This window comes from Chlamydotis macqueenii, chromosome 8 (genome assembly GCF_036417535.1).
Source record: "Chlamydotis macqueenii isolate bChlMac1 chromosome 8, bChlMac1.mat, whole genome shotgun sequence".
In the NCBI taxonomy this organism is placed as follows: domain Eukaryota; kingdom Metazoa; phylum Chordata; class Aves; order Otidiformes; family Otididae; genus Chlamydotis; species Chlamydotis macqueenii.
Window position 1 is genome coordinate 34,052,024 of NC_141563.1, and position 22,503 is coordinate 34,074,526.

At 38.9% G+C, this 22,503-nt stretch overlaps 1 protein-coding gene and 1 long non-coding RNA gene across 9 annotated transcripts in view; one reads left to right on the forward strand and one right to left on the reverse strand.

Moving 5' to 3' along the window:
• Positions 1-12,884, forward strand: LOC147600003 (uncharacterized). Its single transcript, XR_015259147.1, has 7 exons — positions 1-176; positions 1,078-1,145; positions 1,664-1,772; positions 4,443-4,600; positions 5,091-5,216; positions 7,099-9,255; positions 12,303-12,884. It is a non-coding gene; the product is annotated as an uncharacterized LOC147600003 (long non-coding RNA).
• The window catches only part of MYSM1 (Myb like, SWIRM and MPN domains 1), a 24,819-nt gene continuing 6,316 nt past the window's right edge, over positions 4,001-22,503 (reverse strand). For 2 of the 8 annotated variants that reach the window (XM_086752956.1, XM_086752962.1), the window contains exons 9-20: positions 21,621-21,751; positions 20,344-20,447; positions 19,345-19,422; positions 18,394-18,482; positions 18,037-18,091; positions 17,902-17,952; positions 17,091-17,165; positions 16,636-16,824; positions 16,271-16,403; positions 14,290-14,395; positions 14,108-14,168; positions 9,803-13,261 (exon numbers count right to left, since the gene is read on the reverse strand). In XM_086752956.1, coding sequence (XP_086609082.1) covers positions 13,097-13,261; positions 14,108-14,168; positions 14,290-14,395; positions 16,271-16,403; positions 16,636-16,824; positions 17,091-17,165; positions 17,902-17,952; positions 18,037-18,091; positions 18,394-18,482; positions 19,345-19,422; positions 20,344-20,447; positions 21,621-21,751 — 1,237 coding nt within the window. In that variant the 3' untranslated portion in view covers positions 9,803-13,096. Of the gene's footprint in view, positions 4,251-9,802; positions 13,262-14,107; positions 14,169-14,289; positions 14,396-16,270; positions 16,404-16,635; positions 16,825-17,090; positions 17,166-17,901; positions 17,953-18,036; positions 18,092-18,393; positions 18,483-19,344; positions 19,423-20,343; positions 20,448-21,620; positions 21,752-22,503 lie in introns of those variants that run through there. The other 6 variants (XM_086752958.1, XR_015259146.1, XM_086752959.1 and 3 more) reach the window with 6 other exon arrangements.

The window sequence follows — 22,503 nt, forward strand, 5'->3', positions numbered from 1 at the left end:
AGGAGCTATTTCTGCATTCCTGACGTCCCTAAATTCCTTTTAAACTCAACGGATGTTTTGAGTGTGCAAGGACGGGGCTAAAAATTGTACTCTACGTTCTGCACTTCCAAACTCTCCCCAAGTGGTATTCCTTATAATTAAAACTTCAAAGCAGACAAGCAGCAAATACGGCACAGGTAATTATAGGATCTCTCTATCAGATACCAACACTAAATGTCTGTCTGTATGAAAATGTGGTAAACAGTTGAGTAATTGGATAGTTATAAAGTGGTGGTTTTTTTTCTAAATAGATATATATAATTAAAAACATTCTAACTAGTCATTTATACCATGGTTCCTCTTTAATTTAAATGAATATATATACATGTAACTGTTTTTTTCTGAGGAAATACAAGTAAACTTATTTTGTAGCTGAGATTTTGCTTACTAGCTTCCTCTCTTCTTCAAAAAAAAGACTGCAATTCACATTTGTAAAGAAGACCAGAAGGCAGTTTTCATGCCTTAGGACTGCCTAAGACCCACTTAGAGATCGTAAGTGATGTATAGATTTTCTAATGAACCTCAGCATGGCACTGAATTTCATTGCTGAAAAACTGATACGTAAAGTGAGTTCAGATTGTGAATCATTTTTACAACTGTCTTCTTTTTTTTTTCCCCAAAGATGAAATGCATATGAAACGCCTGTGAACTCAGTACATGGTAGGATGGAGCTCACAGAGTCATTTATCATTACTTGTCCCCAAATCTTTGCTTCAGGTTGATGTGGAGGAAACCACTTAACATCAAAACCCCTGGACTGACTAGAGAAGACCATGTTGAAGTTTTTGCTTTTCTTATACACCGTATGAAGACACTATCCAGTAGTCCTTAGCATAATTAATGAATTAACACTTCAACAGGTACAATTTTCCTGTGTAGATATGTCCATTAGTATTTGTGTATCTCTCTGTATAAGAAGTTGCACTGAACTGAATGAGATTTTGTATGTGTATGAAATTATTCACACAAGCAAATGTCAAGTCCAATAGAAGTAATGAAAAAAAAAATTAACTCTGGTTTTTTTTTCCGTATATTCAGGTGGAAACAATTTGGTACTACAGTCTCCCTGCTACCAGATTTGATCATCACAATTAAAAAGTTGTCAGGTAAAAGTTGTCAGTCTTCAGCTGAAAAAAAAAAAAAGAAAAATAAAAAAAAAAATTATAAAAGAATAAAATATTTGGCTTTTATATAAATCTTCTCATATATAATGAGATTTCTCCAAATCTCATTCACTAGAATATCCTCTCTCGATCCACTGAGTGTATTCTATTGTGTACTAACTGTCCCTTGCCCTCCCTTGCCCCACTGACATACCAGTTATATGCTATTTAAGAATTTGTTAATAACTCTTTCTGCTTGTTATCTATGTCGCTGATGTAAAAAAAAAAAAAAAAAGTAGATTCAAAATCCAAAAATGGAGTTACTCAACCACACAGAAGTTTGCTGCAAACCTGTTCCTCTAAAAGTTGTTACACAGTTCAATACAGTCCTTTCTTTCCAAGACACATGTGAAGAGGTTGTAAGTAAGGAATGGTCTTGTCTTTGCTTGCTGTTTTACGATATTTAAATGAAAGACTCTCGGTAAAAGCTATAAAAGATTATTTGATCTCTTCCTACTAAGGAGTCTGTTAGTGCCACTGGCATTCCTGGGAATCACTGCCAATCCGACGTTGACTTGCACTAGTGTTGAGTACCTTGCTGGGCCAGGATGCTCGTCAAGCCAGAGTTAAGTGCATTAGCTGTTTTTCTTCTTCCCTGGGGTAAAATAAATGTAGACAAGATACTGGGAGTGAAAGGAACCACGTGTACGAACATTCAGATTAAATACATTTTAGGAACTTCTAATTTTGAGAGCCTTAAGATGAAGTGATGAAAATGAACTCTAGCATTACATATTGCTTTCAGCTTGCGAGATCTGACAACCATTGCACTTTAGTGGGCAAGTTGGCTGCGTAGTAGTTGCAAAACAGGCTATTCACATAATAGTTTCTATTCTGCTAGCTTCTCATTCTTTCACATAATTTGTAAACTTCTTTTAAAGCAGCTGACTTGCATAAAAACATACATGAAAATAGTAAATTCTTGTGCTAGCTCTTTGAAATTCAAAATTTATTTGGAGAGACTGAAAAAAGGGAGCATTAATTAACTTTCTATACTTCCCTGATTTTGCTTAAGTCCTTCAGCAGAATTGAGACAATTATAAAGCTCTCTTATTTCCAACAACAGAAAAGAGCACATGAAGATAGGAAGAAGAAAGGAGAAGTCCACAGACCTGTGCTAAAAAGTGCTGAAGAGCGCGTCTGCACTGCATAGCCACATCCAATTACTTCCTAGTTGGTCCACTTAGTTTTTTGAGGGTGTAAAAATGCTGAGATTTCTAATTTCAAGCCTTACAAAGCCAGACATTAGCTGAAAAGGGTTGGGTGCATATGCCACATTACTGTTAGGCTCACATGAAAAAATCTCAGTGGAAAATTAGAAATGCATTTTCATTCAGTCTTTCGTTTAGATAATACAAAGTCCTCCTAATTGTTTCTGTGGTGCTTGATTTGTGCTGGAGTAGGAGTGTAAGAGTGTTATCCCTTGGGGAACAGGGATCGTCAGGAAAATGAGATGTGAATCTTGTCAGGCTGCCCGGCGTGTATGAAATTTTAACTAGATAAATCCCGGTACAAGGAGTTTTGTTAGAACTGCTGAATAATAATTGTAAAAGTTCTGGACATTGATTTCTCCTGATCTGATAGCAGTTGTAATGACTTAAGATTAATTTTAGCATTAAAAAAAGAGATAATTGCAGTTCTTAAAACCCTGAGGCAAATCAGTGGAAATGCTTTGGAAAGGATAATTATACCTGCACCAGGAAGACGATCTGTTTGATTGCATTAACTGGCCCAATTAAGGAGAAGCGGAGAAAGGGCCCATTTGTTACTTCTTTAACTGTTCTCTGAAAAAGTGGTTTCAATATGTGAGCAATAGAAATTGATTTGTTTTTTCTGAGGTGATTCCCCGAGATCTAAACATTTTAAAGACTATTGGGGGGATCTTGTCTGTAGTTGTCACTAAATGCGTAACATCACAGACACGCTGGTGTTTTACCATCTAAACAAGAAGATAGAGGCTGGGTGTGTTTATGCGGCAGGCGCTTTGTTTCACATCATTAACCTAATCTGGCAATAATCCCAGTCTAAACATCCATAAAGAGATTATTCCTAATCGGGGGAAGATGAGACCAGAAGAGGATTCTTTTTTGTTCCAAAGCAGCAGGAGTTTTGGGCTATTTTACCACTGATAAGAGCTAGAGCCGGCTGCAGGCTGGCTGAATGCAATGCGGGGTCTGCTGCCACAAAGCTTTCCCCAGGGGTTGCCTGCTCTGCCGTAAATAGTGGTGTGTGTGTCTTTACGTACAGGTGTGCGCACACACACCAGTCATTTGCAAACTACTGCAGGGATTTTGTGTCAGTGCGTTGGAGAATCCATACTTGTGTATGTAAGCAGGCATGGATTTTACCAGGGGGAATAGAGGGAACAGAGTTTAAGAGGGTTTTAATCCTTCCATGAATCCTTATCTTTCATTTCCTTGCTGTAGTGCTGGCAGTGCTTCTGGCACTTTCCTCAGATCTTGAGTGGTTAAAAAAGTTTTAACTAAAAGTTAAAAGAGAAGGCCCAACCCCACTTCATGCAGTTGCACAAAGGTCGTGGTGCTGTATGGAGAGGGCAGCACTATCCCCTTCAGAGCCGTAGCACGGTGTTGGGATTTTTTTATCTGCCAGTGGTTATTTTGAGCTTTCTAAGGCAGCCTTTCAGCAGCTGGAATTTTATTTTCAACAAATATTTTTTTTTGTTATTGTTGTTATTTTCAACAGCAGACGGCTCTACCTTCGTTAAAGGAAGCATGGCCTCTGTTAGATAATACAGGTGGGTAATAGCACAGAGGCACTCTTTCATATCAGCAATGCCTTTATTTCTGTCTCTGCTCACCAACAGATGCATAAATACATATGTATTTATACATACAGAGTATTAAAACAGCATTTCAGAACAAAACAGTCCCCTGAATACATGTATGCCTGAGCAGACCCCACAGAAACCGATCCCAGATTGATGTTAATCACGTTGTTCAGGGCGCTGCTTGAACGCTGTCAGCCGGCGCCGTCGAGCGCATAAAACCACCATCACTGTCAGCATGCTGGCTGTGCCCACAGATCCCACTGCGAGGAGTGGAAAGCCTGCTTACTTAAACACATCAAACACACACACCATTACAACAGGGTGATGTAATCAGGAAAAGAATAACTAGGAATTTCAGAATTAGAAATTTCTAAATTAGAATGAATAATAAAAAGCGTTTTAATTTTGCAAAATTTAAAGCTGACAAGGAGTTTTTTTCCCCTTTCAGTGAGAGAACATCAGTGGACAAGAAGTCAAACAAGCCTAACATCATGGATTGTTACAGTGAAATACTTGATTTAGCATGTGCAAAAACGATATTAATATATAGCCTGAGAGGTGGTCTGACTGGAGCAGCAGGAGAGAAATGAGTGCTTAGCAGGAGCAATGGGTATGTTTGGTTTATTAAAGTCCAGATCCTACAGTAGCTTTACATAGCTTTACTCAAGTAGAATGATCTGATCCAAAGAGAGGTTTTCTGAGCTCTGCACTGCAATTAATCTTCCCATTCTTTTGATTAATTGCAGACACATACCTTATCGCTCCTATTAAATGACCCTAGTGCATTCCCAGTCCCCTAGCAGCATGCAGTCTGCTTGTGCTTGATGACTAGCAAGGAAATAACTGACCACAACCCATGATTTCCTAGAGGCAGTCCTTTAATGAGTTATAAAAATAGGAATGGCACCACAACAGCCTCTCTTCTCAGTCTCAGCTTCTAAAAAGAAAAGCAAGAGCCAAAGAAAGATGCTGAAACTGTTATCTGATTAGATTTTTTCAACAGTTAGTCACTTTTGCCTCTCCTAATCAAAATAATGTCTACATGTTTATATTCTAATACAAAATCTCTTCATTCACTATGATTTTTTTTCTTATGACAGAAATGAGAAAACTGCAGTGAGTTTAAAAGAATGTTGAAAGCCACAGTAGCTCTCCAGAAAAGATGGCACATCTCATGATCTTGGACAGCACCACCCTCTCAAACACATAGCTTTTATCAGCTCTGCGTAAGTTAAGAAAATGGTTAAGCAATGTACTTGGAAAATTTTCGTTCTGATCCTACGTTTCTTCAGCACTGAGGGCTACTCAGCTCCAGATTTTTAATTTAATCCATTTTATAAAAGCCTAATTGCAAAATTGTGTGGAGTTAGGCTAAGTTCTGAATTTTCCTCTGACTTGTGGGAATTCAGCCTAGATATTAAATTCTCACTTCATCTTCCATCACATTGTATATATATCAATGTGTGTATTTGACTGAAAAACAACCAGCTGGGAGGTGTTCCTGTAACACAATAAATTATAGACGCTGCTCCAGAGTTTTTGAGTGTTTTAATATGCCTCATCCTATGTATCCAAAGCCCAAATTGTCCCAGCAGGTAAGTGAACAAGAATGAGGTTCAATGGAGATGGCATATGTTGAGCCAAAACTATTAAACTAACACCCTCCCACTCCCCTCAAAGAGCAAGTCTTTTCCTCTTCTATTATAAACAAAGGCAGAAACAGAATCCAAGCATCTTCACTTTTATCCTTGTATCCTGTTCATTCAGTAGAATGAGAGATGCATATTTAATAGTTTGCCCGAGAAGTAGCGCATTACTGACTGTTATTAGAATTACAAACTAGTAACGTTGAAACTAATTAACAGAATAAAAGAGCTGACCCTGCTGCAGTGCCTGCGCGTAGCGGTCTCATTTTGAACGTAAGCAGATTAGACTGATGGGACTGCAAGACATCCGTATACAGAGCGGAGAATATAACTGCCAGTATTTCAACATGTAGCAACTAGCATTATTTTGTTTAAAATGCCCTTCATGGTGGATGTGACCTCCCAAACAAGGAATGCAGCAGATGAGGAGGTAGCAAAGAAGTCCAGTTCTAGTGTCTTGGCCCAATTCCAACTTCACTAATTACACTCTGCTCTTAAATTCCCCCTGCAGCTCTACGAGAATAAAGCTCTTTTTCAGCTTGTCCCGAAGCATTGTGTAGTATTTCTGTGAAGCTGTACAACACTGAAAAATATCTCTTCCCATTAAAACTGCAAGGGGAATTTAGGTAGACAGAAAGCTATTACCAGAGTTTGAATTTGGGCAGAACACCAAGGTTAGCGTACACTTGCATTGAGATCAAGGGATCTTTGCTGACGAGGAGTGTCAGCCCATTGTTAAAGAGCACAAGTGGGAATAGCTCGCTGTGCTGCCTGAATACAAACTGGGAAACCGGAGGTCTCCACATCTGGAAGTGACTGCAGGAATGTTTCCTAACAAGTGACTCTGTATAAAAGCCTCTGGTGCTGTAGAGTAGCTTACCACAACCTTATTTGGTTATTTAGTAATATTTCTGAAATTATTTGTTGATAAAAAAAAAAGTTCCAACAACTTAACCTCCCCACCCCTGAAAAAAAAAAAGTCTTTACAACGGAAAAGCAGCTATATAACCCAGTTTACTCCAAGGCAAGTATTTGAGTTTCAATAATATACCAAGAACCATTCAAAGAGTATTTCAACAAGCTGAACCTGGCCTGCAGTACTAGTGAAAGCGTTCTACGTTATGCTAAATAGACAGCTGTAACAGTTTTTTTAGCCTCTAAATTGGGACTCATTTAAAATATTTAGGTAACTGACTCTCAAATTAGTTTATACCCCAAACCAAAAAAGTCACTCTTACTAAACTAGAATAATTTAGAACAATCACTGTAGAAATTCCTGTAGAAAGGAAAAAAGACCTCTTCAAATCCTTCCACATACACGGAGTTTTTTTGCTACTCATATTTTGTGCCTTTTTTTTCAGATGCCTTTCTTTTTTTTCTCAGATCAGGGCAGTTGTAAGCTTCGTGTTCTTATTTCACTCATTTCTTTAATCTCAACTTTCTCATATTTTCTTGTTTGCAGCCACCTCAGGAAAACCAGCCCAGCGATTCCAAAGCCAGCGGTCAGTATCACTGCAGCACGAATGCCACCGACCAGTTGTCTCATGCAAAACCCTGGTGGCTCTTCATCAACACAGTAAATCCTTATCTGTTCAATATCCAGAGCATCTCCATTTACAGAGACAGTCGATGTACTGTTAGAATGAAATACAGAGTAATCTTTCAGATCTTTTTCAAAGCGATAGGCTACATCAGCTACATCACACCTAGATTTCTCAGAGTCGTGCTGGTTCAGGCAGATTTGGGTAAGTGGGGAAGCATTCCTAACGGCTGTGATGTACTTGGGGTGCAGTTTGTATCGGCTCTCAGACATGTTTCAGGGCATTTGCTGCATCAGGAACATCGAAGGTGCTGGACTTTTTTTTGTGCTTCAGTTCATAGAACCATAGAACAGTATGGGTAGGAAGGGACCATTAAAGGCCATCCAGTCCAACCCCCCTGCAAGGAGCAGGGACATCTCCAACCAGATCAGGTTGCTCAGAGCCCCGTCCAACCTGGCCTGGAATGTTTCCAGGGATGGGGCCTCCACCACCTCTCTGGCTGACAGTGTTCCACCACCCTCAGCATAAACAGACCCTTACCCCTCATCCTATCACAACAGGCCCTGCTGAAGAGTTTCTCCCCATCTTTCCTGTAGCCCCCTTTAGGCACTGGAAGGCCGCTCTAAGGTCTCCCCAGCACCTTCTCCAGGCTGAACAGCCCCAGCTCTCTCAGCCTGGCCTCACAGGAGAGGTGCTGCAGCCCCTCCACTTCCTGCATGGTTTTTCCTGTGTTTTCCATCACCCAGCTTCTGTATCATTCCACTGTTACGGACTTCCTCCTCTCTACTTTCATATATTTATAAAACAAACCCTTTTGCAGTTTTATGTATACTGCCTGGAGTAGCTGCCAATTCAGGAGGAACGACGGTTCTTAAAAGAGCTCTACTTAAAAGAGCACAGGAGTGCAGTCTCACCTTCCAGCACAGAAAGCTGCTCTCCCCCTTTTCCTTTGGCACACACTCATCCCAAGGCGGCGCTAGGAATGATGATTTTCATGCTTGCGTTACCCTTACAAAGTTGTTAGCTGTTTCTGAAGAAATTTTTCAATCTGAACTTTGAGGAATGCCTTTTGCAGCACACTCCAGAAGCTCCCAAGTGTCCTAATGATCTGCAAAGCACGAGTTACCATTTCCATGTGTTTTGGCAGCAGCTGAAAGATATTTTCTAGTTTGCATTAAGAAGTCCCATTTATCTGATTTGTCAAACACTGTCAGACGCTTTATAAATCATTATTTTGGGACCAGTAATGACCACAGAACATTCTCCTCCAACACAGCTTGCACCCTGCCTTGCAGTCAGCTCCTTTTACCTGTGCTGCTGTGTTCCTGAGGGCCTGCCTGGCTTCACATCAATGCAAGCTGGTCTGCTTGCAGTGACGGCTTGCATCTGTGCGAGCGGCAGGAAGTTACCCTGCCTGCCAGTGAGTATTTATAACACAGTGGAGGTTTAAAATCACAGCTCCAGATGTAAACACCCTCTACCGCCAGAGAAGGGCACAGTCTGGAGTTAAACTTTGCAGCTAGAGCTATTTCTGAATAAGCCACAGAAACACACACTACTTGAGGGAGCAAAGAGGAGGCAAATTCTTCAAAGTAACCCTGACTCAGTCATAGCATATTATCACACCTCTCCACTTCCCCTTCCTTCAGATAAAACCAACAGTAGTTACCTTTCTTAGGAAATAATTGAGATCTTCAGCTAAAATTCTTATTAAAATTGCTAGGTATTTCATGTTGTCTTATTGATGGTTCTTTGACAATAGTTTAGTAGCTCTTTTCCCATTTTTAATTTCTATGATGTCATTCATTTACCTACAATAATCTGCTTTTACAAAAAAATTTCACATCCCTCCTTCAAAGTCAAAATCCACTTAACTGTCACCTACATACTCATATCTCGTCTTTATTTCATTTAACATTATGAACTTTAGAGACAGTTACTTTTGTTTTTCTTCTCTCTGGAGGACAGAGCCTCACGCCCAGCGTCGGTGAAGCGATGGCCCTTTCTGTACGGCTGAGAGCTGTGCTGCCCTCGTGCTCAGAAAGCGCCCCATGGCCAGGCAGGCTCGGGACTTTGTGGTAAGTAGTACTTTGCTTTTATGATTTTCACAGACATTCATGGTTGGTTTCAGCCTCCTATTATCATTTGACAGTTTCCCCTTCTTATAGACACTTAGTGACGTAGAGAAAAATAAAGCGGTTTGTCAGAAGTAATATATGGGAGAAAAACCACAGGTAACTAAACAAGATGGTTTGTTTTCCCTACTGGGGGAAGATTCTCACTGCTGTTACCTTAATTAAAAACTGCAGTCATTGTCTCTTCCCTCAAAGGTGGCCAGAAGCACAATGACGGTTTTACAATACACCCATCACCAAGCAAAAAGCGTAGAATGGTGGCAAGAGAAGGGCAAAGAGGGAATAATTTTACGTTTCCTTGACAGAGCGGCATAAAGTGTCAAAATAAAAGTGCATTTTTCCATTGACTTTGTTTTGTACTGGTGGATTTTCTCCTCTGTAAATAAGGAGAGAACAGACTTACTTTAAAGACAAAAGTATTTCCAAATATCTATATACATATATATATAAATATATATATGTATGTAATGCCTATATGACACAAAAAAAATGAAAAAGTATAATTCCTTTAATCCATGCAAGGCTGTAATGGCACTACAAGAGTTAATTATTTAGAACAGCAGGCTGTAAAAGGAATAACCCTGTAGGAAACATGGAGTGCATTACTTCTTTAGTGATCTCTGCTTCCATGGAAACAATTTCTCAGCACAATTCTAAATCTCATAAAATAGGGCACTAGGTCATGTAAAACAGCAAGGCATTTCCCATTAAACAACCAGAATGCTTTTATCTAGGCCATTAAATACTTTGTTTGGTATCAAATATGATTACAATGTTCACCAAGATGTTAACAGCCAGCTACTTCCCATGCGCTGGCTCTGTGGGGCCGGATGAAGTCACCCTGCGCGCGTCCCGACGTCCTTCGCCTCCTCCGCCGGGTTCGCAGCACCAGCACAGGATGTTTCCTTCCCCTTGCAGTCACCGGCTGCGCTGCTCTGCCCCACGCCGCCTTCCGTGCTGCCCGGTACACCTCCGTGCTGCTTGCTTTCCACCTCCGTGGCCTCTCTTTCCCCTGCACAACACCATGTCCTTGTTGCTCAGTAATACCCAGCAAACCAAATTCTCTGCTAGCACAGCAGGAGTTTATCTGGCTCCTGCTGCTGGCAGAGAGCTAGAACCCACACACTTGAATCAAATTTGGGTAACGAATGTTGTTGTTTGAGAGGTAATGTGATAATCATCTTCAGAATTCCCTGGAGTTGCCCAGGAAAACAAACCCAGTCCATTACTTTAGTGATCCTACAGCCAGGGTTATCTCTGTGAAAGTGTGGAAAATGCCGATCTACCATCTTGGTGTCCCCGCCACAAAGTACCAGTGGAGAATTTTCTGAAGGAGCTTTTTCTGAAGCAGAGCCTTTGTAAGAACAAATGAAAGAAACAAATCCAAGGTACGTGGTTATAAAATTCAATCCCTAGCCAGAAGTTCACATGCACGAGTAAGAACAGTTTTGCTCCTAGTTCCAACTTTTTTTTTTTTTTTGTGACAGAGCTCCCTCTAGTGCTGTCCCACTGAGCTGAATCCCTTTGTTACTGGCGCTGACTTGGAGTAAATAGCGGATGTTTTCATATCAAAAATATGGAAGGCATCTGTCAATACTTCATACACAGTCTTTATTTGTAGGCTCCTGTACACCATCAGTCAGGAATATCAAAGCAGCAAGCAAAAGGAAAAGAGTATTTACTATCACTGGCCCCACTGTTAACTTTTTCTGGGTGGTTGGTTTGGGGTTTGGTTGGTTTGTTTGTTTTCCTCAACTGAGTTGTTCTTGGAAAATTACTTGTTTAAACAAACAAAAAAAAAAGAAGAAAAATAAAAGAAATAGGGGCCTTCCCCTCCTCTCCCCTGGAGAGAGCTGAACCAATTTCAGCTTTTAGTACATACATGTATACTGTGTGATTTTTCTAGAGAGTAACCTATGCCAAACCGCACAAGAATACCTTACACTGCAGGGCACTCCACAACTAAGTAGGGAAGGAATGCTTTCTTACCAAGAGTGTAGCTGAAACTAGAACTAGAGAAAGCCATGCAATATTTTTAATTAGGAAGTCCCAAAGATGACATTTTAGAATACACGCAGACTGAATCACCATGCCTTATGTCGATGGATACACCAAGTTTGTAAGTTAGACAGAGTAGTGGGATCTAAAGCTGCGCACCAGCAGATCAGAACATAGAAGACAGCAGAGAACATTCCCCAATGTTTTTAAGTCCATAGCTCTTGAATCTGCGTTGGGAGAATCACCGAGTATCCAGGGCTCGTATGTTCGTATGATCAAGGCTCTGCACCTTCCACTGAATAACAGAGACTGACATTTTGAGGCATGACAAAAAAAGTGATTTTAACTTCCTGTACAGAAGGTCTCTCCTTGGGATGCAACTCTACAATTTTAAAGCTTTTCAAACTCTCTATACAAATGAAAAGCTGAAGTTAAAAATGTAAACATATAAAATCTTAAAATGCCATTTGTTATGTAGAATTAGATATATACACATATACTTTTTTTTTTAAAAAAAAGAATTAAGTCCATTGTCACCCCTCTAGATATAAATTCAAGGTCTTGCTTGCTTCATGTTTTCAAATATATTTTGGACCTCTCTGAGAGACTTTGCCCAAGATAAATCTCTGTATATCTAATATCTATAATCTAATACCTGTATACAAGTCAAATTTCCTCACAATATAGAAAGCAAAATTTAAAGCACATTTTTTCTATAAAGATTCACAGTGATACATCGCTCATGAAACATTTCCAAGTTGCAATCAAGAAACTTCTCAATCAAGATCTGTTTATGACCAATTTATCTGAATCTATACTGGTATGAAATCATAACCGAAGAACTGATGCAAAACAGTATGTTTTCTTCTTGAACTGCACGTTATAAGAAGACTCTGAATACAAAATTTGGTGGTTTTTTTCTTTAAAAAGACAAATACTTGTCTGCTTGTTGCACTCAGTTTGCCATCAGTCAAGAGCTCTTGTTTCCACAGGAAACAGTGGCAATTAAAAGTGGACAAATCACAATGATCTGGCAGAACAACCTAATATCTCCCCATAGAATGGAAGATCAGAAAGACTGCAACCTGTAGTAAGACAGGAGTCATCATTTCCACTGGAAACAAGCACAACTACTACTGAGAAGTCATAAAAACTTGCCAGCTTTTCCTCCCCAACAGAGAAGCAAAATGGCAAAGAACACGCCAAAAAGCTACCTGGCCGTAGGGATCAAGGCGGGGCGGGAGCGGGAAATCGGATGATGTGTGAAACTACAACTGAATAAAACTTCAGACTGGATACCAGGGAAGTTTGAAACCAGTGAGCTACAGAATTTTCATTTCAGTTACGTTTCTCTTTCGTTGAGTTCATCCAAACTTACAATCCCTAAAGCATTAAGAAACAAATTCATTCAGAGTTGGATGTGTACCTGTAGGAAAAAAGTCAAAGAAAATTCCCAAACTGAAAGACTTGAGAGAGTCTCCTTGAAGACTGAAGCACAGTATTCTTGCCAGGCTGACCTTCTTCCCGACTGGCAGACTGTTGGTCAATCAATCTATTCTGTGGCACTCCTTTTTTACAAAACGTTAGTATTAAGCGTTCGTTGTGTAGGCAGGTCACACACACTTTTTCAAAGTAAGTTCAAACCGTAACAGTTACATGACACTGGATTCTGTAACAGCTCCTATTAAAATGGATAATAATTCTGAAAGAGTTGACATGATAGGGAGGAGGGGAAGAAAGTGAAAAAATAAACCAAAAATTCCATACTTTTGCTTTGTTAAAGCCATCACATTGGCAATTCATTTGAACATTCATTCTCATTTTCTTCAGCATTACATTTTTTCTCACTCTTGTATGTGGAAAGGAATAAGTTTTCTATCTGAGTCAAGAACTCTTCAGCAATGAAGCAGTTCATTACGTTGCCCAAAGTCTTCCTCATGCACTCCAAAAGCTAGTCAAAAGAAAGAGAGATATTTTAAAACTGTCATTTTTCCAGTGTTTATTTTTTTCCCTTCTAGCTGCTAAGTATTCCAAAGGGATTTTTATTTAATTATTTAGGATTAACACTACAGAAAGCGTTCAACTGTACGATACAAATTTTAGGAAGCAACAGTCACACAGGAACACTGGGTGATTTAAAACCAATTATTTAGAACCAATTATAAACAGCTAAATTAAAGAGTATTCTACCAACTCCATTTCAGATTTAAGTTGTTTATAAGCAAAGTCATGTTGAGAGAAAAAAAGAAATAGACGTGGGTAATTATTGTGTGTATGTTGTCTGTTTATCTTTTGCTTTGGGCAAATTTTTTGTCTCGTTTATGCAATTAATGTTTCAGCTGTAGTTATTTCAAACTCCATAGCAAGGACTACACTGCCTGGAAAATTAGAGAACCCCCTTGGCATGACAGACATGTCCCAGCTCTGCTTCACTGACTGAACAAAGGACTAGGAAGCCCAGATCTTCCCTCCAAACATGCAGTTCTCCACACTGAAAGCATGCAACGTGCTGAGACGAGCCATTATTAATTGGACATTCACACTTCTCCACACTCAGGTTCAAACTTGGTATCCGCACGTAACCCTTGTTCCCAGCTCTCTCAAACCAGCATCCTTACTTTCATTCTGTTTGTAAGTAAATAAGCTGCACTACAGAAGAAATTCATTGCCATTTGTTTACATCTCTGATTTGTAAAAATGTAACTCCAGGTGACTTCTGATGATACAAAACAGATTTGTATTTAAAAAAAAAAAATTTCAAGTTTAAAAAGCTAAAAATTAAAAGAAGAAAACTTACTTTCTGCAAACAAGTCAGGTCAGAATCTCTATGGAAAATTTTATTCATGGGGACACTGCTGCTGAAAGAAAAACAAATAGCACTGCTCTAGAAATCCGACACGCGTCTTTATTGAAACATCAATAATAAACATGCAAAAAAACCTAAAGTGGCTACTCTTTATAGTGTAAGTAGACAAATACCTATGGCAGAATCTGTATTTTTCAATTATCCATCTTGTTTTTTCAAATATTAATTCCCACTGAGGTTCCTCCAACATCTGCTGTACTTCAAATTTGTAGGGCAGGCCTGTAATTAATTAAATAGAATTATTCAGCGTTTCTGGTACACTCAACCTTTTTTTTATTTCCACTTCTTATTTTTTTAGTTTTAGGTGCAATCCCTTCCTCCCCTGTAGCTGTTCATAATTTATTACTGACTGCAGACACTTGCAGTTCCATTACTTGCCAACATTAAGGTTTGGATTTGGATTCCAAATGTAATTTTGGTGGGAACAGGGAACAAACCTGTTCTCCTCCCTACCCTCACCGATTCCTCATGCCGTAAGGAAGCACACATAATCTACAACATAACAGAAAACTGGCAAAATAAATTGAGTTTTTATAACCTAGTCCCACTTACAACTTTTTTTATTCACTTAATATTCACATACATCTTAGGGAGACTACGACAGTGTGTTTTCCATGTATGAAGTAGCTGACTTGTTCTAGATTTCAGAGGAATTTTGCTCCTAAAAGAAGAAATTCTTCTAGTTCATTGCAGGTAGAGGAAGAGGAATTTAGGAAGTATTCTAAAGGAACATCAAGATGATAAGAATTTAATGAGATGAAACGCATGCTTTCCAACTAGACCTCACCTCAGAGTAAATGAAACGCAAGCAATAAACACAATTTGCTATTTGAACACATCTCAAATGTGAGAAGTGTCCAGTGCAGAATGCATTTCCAAGAGTAAGAATTAATCTGTAGAAATATTTATGGCTCACATGAAATACTACTTTTTGTTCGTTTGCTCAGTACTAGAGTGCTACCGCCACGGTATAGCATTTCCAAAGAGCCATTTCAGGAGATAAACATAAATATTAAGTCATCTCAGACAGAAAATATATGTGACCAAAACAATGTCTACTTCCAAGGGCAGATAAAGCTTCTCAGCATTTTAACTCCACGCTACAACGGAAAATGAGGATAAAATCTCGGTACTATCAGTACGGCAAACAGGAATTACTGCACAGATGTGGCCGCCACTTCCCTTCCCCTAGGACTACGCAGCAAGTCTGCAGGCAGATGGTCTCCCTTGCTTACTTCCACAGGAAAAAACAAAGCGGGAACAGCGGGGTCACATGGCTGCTGCTATTGCCTTGCCAAGAAAACTGGAAAACCCTGGAGTCTGGATGCAAAAATCCAGACTTAAACAAGGGGAGGGAGGAGGAGAGAGAAGAGGCAGCTACCACTGTTATCAGGGGAATTCTCCTCAAATTAACATCAGGGAACGAGCAGAAGATCTGATCATCACTTGAAATGCCATAAATTTTATATGAGATGTTCTTAACTATTCAAGAAAGGAAAACATCCTGTGTTCATGAAATGCCAATGACATTTTTAATCAAGCACTTGTTCTCTTAAGTTGGGATTCATGCCAGCACAGCATTTCATCTTTGCTATCTTGTCTTTTCCTGGACAGCTGGCAAGTCTGATCCTTGGACCTTCTGCACACCAAGTTACTCAAATAAGGATTTTTGGCCGCTACAGCAGCCAGTCCTGTGCTATTATACTTCTGTCTCCTCGATCTGAGGATCTTTTCAGAATTTTGTAACGCAGAAACGTCTAAGAAATACACGCAAAGCAGTTTCTCAGCTATTCATATGGATAATGGATGTAAACAACAGTGACCTTTGTCCCAGTCTTTAGCTTTCTTTCACCAACTTTGGGAAATACTAATAGAAAAACAATTTTTATCTATTTATACCTGTAAATTATTGTCATGACAGCATGGACTACTTGCAGAATTATTCTCTAAGTGAAATTCCAGGTTCTGTACAGCACAAGTTACTAACAGAAATATATAAATACCTATTTCTCACGTTCAAGAAAAGACATTTTTCCCCTTAGAATCCAAAAGGAAGAGAAAAATTAGGACAATGTATAAAATATCAGTACTTACGATAGGAACCATCAGAACTGATCTCATCGCTAATGACGAGACAAGTCATCTGAGAATACGGGAGAGGATTATTTCGGTTGTAAGGACTTATAATCATCCCGATGAACATGGCACCACCCCTGGAGAAGTAACTCTAAAAAAACCAAACACACACAAAAAACCCCACATAGAATACATACAACCTTTTTCACAACAGCATTCTGAAATTTAAAAAAATATAATTTATGCCTATTCATTAGTGAATTGATTTTGAGATGCATTAGAGCAATAATGTGTATTAACATTATAAATTCCAGGGAGGGTTTAGGGTTGTTGCGGTTTTTTTTTTCTATTTATTTATTTCCAGTGCACAGCCCAGCCAGTACCTGGTATTTAGCCTGAGTGTCGATATCCCGTATGGAGGGGTTGGGGTCGAAGGCCGGGTGGGAATGGTACCACCCAATAACGCTGAATCCTCTGGCAGCCAGCGTTTCCGAGGCCTGCGTTTGAGACACTGGATCCATCTCGCACTGCAGTCCTGTACTGAGACTGTTGCACGGCTCTGCTGCACAAACCTGTTGAAAAAGTCTCCAGATGGATAAATGCAATAAATCTCCATCAGTTAAATAAAATTTAAGAGTCATACAGCAGGTCTTCCCCGTGATAGAGTTGACAGGCCAACACTTGAACATAACTCTATCATTTCAAGACTACAGTCAATAACTTCAACTTAAATATATTTAAGTAGTTGCCCTTCAGAAATAACATTTACATCTATTCAGGTTACATATATTAACATAATAGTTTTATTACTTTAGAGAAAGTATAAAGAGATACTTACTTCTACAATTTTATCAGCTTCAGAGTATCTTCCACCTAGCAGCCCTATTACTTCTGCCATAGACACATGAGAGTGCTAAAATGATATTAAACAGTTATTAAAGTTCAAGTTGTGTAATTTCTCCTAGTTTTGACCTGCACAGGAATGAATACATTGGCTTCACAAGTCAGTAACTTCTTTATGACATTTAGAAGGACAGCCAGAGATTCTCAAACACCCAGAGTTCCAATTTCAAGCAAACAGAGAAGATTATGTTTGCTCATTACGTACACGCATGTAGACAGGGCATTTGTGTAACACTTCCACACACAAAGCAACACTAGCTTCAAAAACCGAAACCGGTGCAATGGTGTGCTGTGCTGAAAAACTCCACCAGTTTTGGTACCACTTGTTGTCTTTGAAAAACCACACACTGCTTTATAAACACAAAATCAGCTCTCAGACTAGTAGAAAATGAACTAGCAGATATTATTTCTACATGGCAGACTAATTTAGAGATTAGCTTTAAGCAAATTATACTTAACGTATGACAGAGAGTAGTAAGCACTAACACTCTTACTAGTGTACAACCATTTACTGTCCAGAAAAACTAGCATAATATAAGACAACATTCATCTTCAGGGGCTTTATTTAATACTACATTCTCAGTTCTAGGTCTGTATGGAAAGAAGTTAATGTATGTACTGTATTTCTCAATCTTCTTGTGTTGCCCAATAAAAAAAAAAAAAAAAAAAAACAAAAAACTATCCACCAAACCAAAACCCACAACACATACATTATAGCTTTCAGAAAGACAAAACTTAATCCTCACCAAATCCATTATTAAAAGTGCTTCGGAAGACACTTTCACCTGAAAAGGTTCCTGAAACAATAAACGCAGTAATGAGTATAAGAAAAGTGACCTAAGTAACAAAGAAGCCTTGATTATTCACTCATAGGGACATACCTGTTTTTCTTCAGTGAATAAACAGCACGGTATCAGCTGAAAGGGATCAAAGGAACTATAAAATGAAAGAAAATTTCTCTAAAGATGTTGGACAGTCAGGAAACTTTTCAAGTTTCCCACTGTCTCCTTGACAGAGGAGGAATAACCTTTTCTTGCTGGATTTCCTCACCCCACACTAGGATGCCTTCCACCAAATACAAAAACTTCATTACTCATGAACTTCAACGGGGAACATTCGAAATGCATACATGTCATTTCAGACTGTAATGATCTGCAGTTTCCAGCCTGACACTACCCAAGACATTTGTTTCACTTCTAGCAGATCCACGTTTGAACATGATGTACATCAACTATTACCTTTTTATTTGTTTTGAACTTTTAGAAGATTTTGCAGGTTTCAGTTTTTCTTCCTCTCTTCTTCTTGCTAATTCTTCAGCAGAGAGATGCTAAAAAATGTAAAAAAAAAAAAAGAAATCTGTCTTGATGTCTTAAATGCTCATTCAGTACTGATTCCAAAACCAGTCCAGAATCAATTCTTGACATCAGTGTCCTCCTGATATGCTATCAATTTGTGTGCGTTACAGGACTACTCACGATATAGCCGAACAGCCGCAGCAGAATCAAGCAATGTGCAATTAGTGACCATCAGAGATATACAAAACTACCAATGAGAGAATTCTTACATTCCCCAAATTGATCCAATTCAGTAAAATCACAGCCCATATCGCACCTATGCGTAAATGCAAGTGTGAAAACTAAGGAGAAATCTGCCGTTCCGATCCATGGCCAGAATATATTATGACCCCTCTTTAGGGATGAGTGTTTTCAAACTTCATTTCAATCCAAATCTGTATTTTGCAGAAAGTGTTAGAATTATTAACCACAGTTCTTGAAAAATAGGTAAGGCATTATAACATCATGGCAGTAATTGTTACAGACACTTATTAGTGAAGGCTGCAAATTTAAGTGGTTTCCTATACAAGAATAGTACTCTACTGTTAGCGTTGCTAAAGCAGTTCATTGAAAACAAAGGGTCATGAAATCTGCAAGAGCTTCATAGGCATAAAACAGCACAGGGTGATACGTGCTCACACCATGAACACCTTTGGAAGCACCAAAGTACAGCTGTATTTATCAGCAGCATAAAAATGTAACAGCTGCTACGTTATTTTCAAATTATTGCTTCCACAAAGAGAGGTTAAGTACCTCTTCCACAACTGTTTCGCTTGTATATCTGATGCAACACCACCTGCTAGCAATTAGCAAGAATTAATTCTGTAAGGAAAGTTTAACCCACAGAAGAGTTACCTCAAACGTCTGCCCTTCCAAATCTTTTGCATCACACCAGTTTCCCCAAGGGTCTCGCACTCGCCGTCTCCTTGTACGCTGCAGCAAGCAAATCAACATGAGAGAAGGATTATGCTCCTGAAAAAAACTGCATTTACTTCATTTAATCATCCAGACGAACGTAGTACAAAAGGTTACTGCCACATGAATGTTACTAACACTGTGACGTATTTCCAGAAAAGAGAAGAATTAAGCAGTTCACAGTCTATCATGAAATATCAGCAGTGAAGTTTGCAGTTTTTAAGGCTGTAAAGCATTAACACCTGGCTGATGCTCCATGAATCATCAACATCTCTGACAGCAACGGTGCGTTATTATCCAGCTCTGAATTATAACTCAGACAACACAAAAAGCTATAAAACCAGTATGTTTACATCTAGTGTATGCTACCGTTCTTTATATGTCAATTTATTTTTTTATTGGGATTGATTTAGTTTTCCTCTTATCAACTGATTTATTTTGCTATGAAGTGTTTAAAAAATGCTACATTAAATGTGGATATGAAAATTAAATCTGGCAAGCCTTGGTAATTCATGTAGTTATCAATGAGTTATAATATAACTCTCAGTAAGACATATCATATACCCAGTATACTTAACGGTTAAAACACAAGCAACTTAACCACACACTACCAAAACACTCTGCTGTTTTCTGGCTAATAAATTGTGGAGGGGTGGGGAGGAAGGGGTTGGGGCTGCAGGGAAAAGACTGAAGCACAATCCCGGTGAAGTACCTGTACATAAATCAGATGTGTAAGATAGAAGAAGTTAGGGCAGATGCCTGCCACATAGCAGAACTTGTACTTAGACTGACAGTTGAACTACACGGCATTCCAATGAAACTGCCATCTGAACAAGCAACGAAATTTCCTGAGATGACCTTGTTTGACAATGAAAATTGAAAAGACGTTCTCCATTCTGAATGTTTTTTGCTGCCCCCACCACCTTCACCAAAACGTACCATGGATTGCAAGCGCTGAGCAAGCTGGTACGCTTCCACTGTGTCTTTGCCTTCTTTGGACCGTGTTTTATCAGCTGGTTGGGGTCGGTTATAGACAGCCTGTTCTACAGGACACAGAAGAGAGATACATTGTACTTCAGTAAAGTAGGAAGCCACTCATTTCTGGTACAGAGCCAAGAATTACACAGATAAGCAGTAACAACAAATGCCATAAAGAAAAAAAGCAACAGAAAACTCCCCCAGTGAAAAGGCATCTCTTGATGGTCATATTACTAATTATATAGCCCTCTCCCACTACGCAGCATTTTTAAGACAGGAAAACCTCCTTCCTTAAATTATTTCAGACAAAATGTATCTGCAGGCCACTCCTCCTCTCCTAGGTGACTTCAGCTTTGGACCACCCACTCCAGAGAGAGGACACCAACAGTAACTTACAGCTGTATACATACTGTTAACATATCACCTAATTTAAACATTTGAATCTTTTAAAAACTAGCCCTGAGGATGAACACTTTTTTTTTTTTTTTTTTAATTTAGGAAATAGTTATAATTCAATATGGGAAAAAAACCCAATAACTTGAATTCTGTCTTAGGTAGGAGGAGTGCAGAATTTCAGATACAGCAGATTATCGGAAAAAAAAAAAGCCAATACACAGAAAAGCACAAAACAAAAAACTGACCCCACCAGCTGGTGTGCAGTAAACGTAAGGGATGGGGGAAAAAAAGAGAAGAAAAAAAAAAAAAGAGAAGGTCTTGTATAAAACCAAAAATTCATAATCCTGTAAGTAGGTTACAAACTCCTCTAAGTTTCAAAGCTCGTGAGAGACAATTGCTCTGAAGGTCCCTCCTAGTAAGGATTAACTCGTATCCTTCCGTGTGGGAGCTGTACACCCAAACATTAAGCAGTGCTTCAATATTGATACCAAAATAGGCTACGGCCATGTAGGTTGTAACAGGACTATCCTAAACATAGTCCAAACAACGATTCTCTTCTACAGAACTCAAAGGTAACAGTTACTATTTAGAACATTAAGAGTACAGAGAAGTCGGAAGATTATCCACACGGATGCTTGATCCCAATTAATTGCAGTCATCCGTGCTTCAAAAAAGTGAACTTAAGGCTCTTCTTTTAAAGACACATATGCTAGTGTTAATGTTTACCCTTCACATGAAAACACTCATTTTAATTAAAAAAGCTGCCAGTCGACAATAGATGTGTTCAGCAAGAACTGATTAGAATTTAAGTTCTGAATTTATTCCAATAAAAATATCTTTACCACAGCCAAAGTTAATTGCTCCTATTAACTCCAAGTACGTGTGGATCCGTCCGATGCAGTTAACATCACCGCAGTTCTTAAGGCCTGGACGTACTGAAGTCTTATTCAGGTATTTGGGTTTACATCTCTCCCTAAAATCAAGTATACCACATTGTATAACACATTAATACTGATGCAGAGTGAAACTTATGTTCCATGCATTAAAACAAACTCTTCAACACAACTGGTACCAGGAAGCAATGAACTGATACTGTCAAACTGATATAAAGATGTCTGCATTAGATTGGTCTAAATAGCTCAGATAATCACAGGCTTCCCTGGTGCAATAAATAAGCCTGTTTTCACTCTCTATGCACTTATTACTCGCTTTTAAACTGTTACTGAATTGTTTCAGTTCAACGCTTCTCTGGTACGGAATTTTAGAGTTTCTTCGCAACTAGAATAAGCTGTCAATACACAGGATAACTCAATGAGAACAGAGTTAAACTCAGAAATTCTTTCTGCTTAAAAGCAAGCTAACCAACGCAACAAGCACATCAAACAAAAGTATTAACAGAACAAACTGTATTTTGAGCCTGCTTCCACAAATCACTAAGGTTCCTTAAACTGGTTCTTTGGAGATGGAATATAAAATATCCAAGTGTACAAGCACGACTCCAAATTGATTCTTAATTGGAAGTATTTTTTTGGTCAGCATTATTTGCACTATTTCTCCTACCTGCCTTTCTGTAACAGCAATAGTACAATACTACGGACTTCATTACGGAATTAATTTCATCAGTTATTTTGAGGAACCATTTATTAAAACCAGATATGCATTCTTACATATAGGATGACAAAAACTGGAAGAAAAGAATGGGACCCAAATGGATGCAGCTTGTTC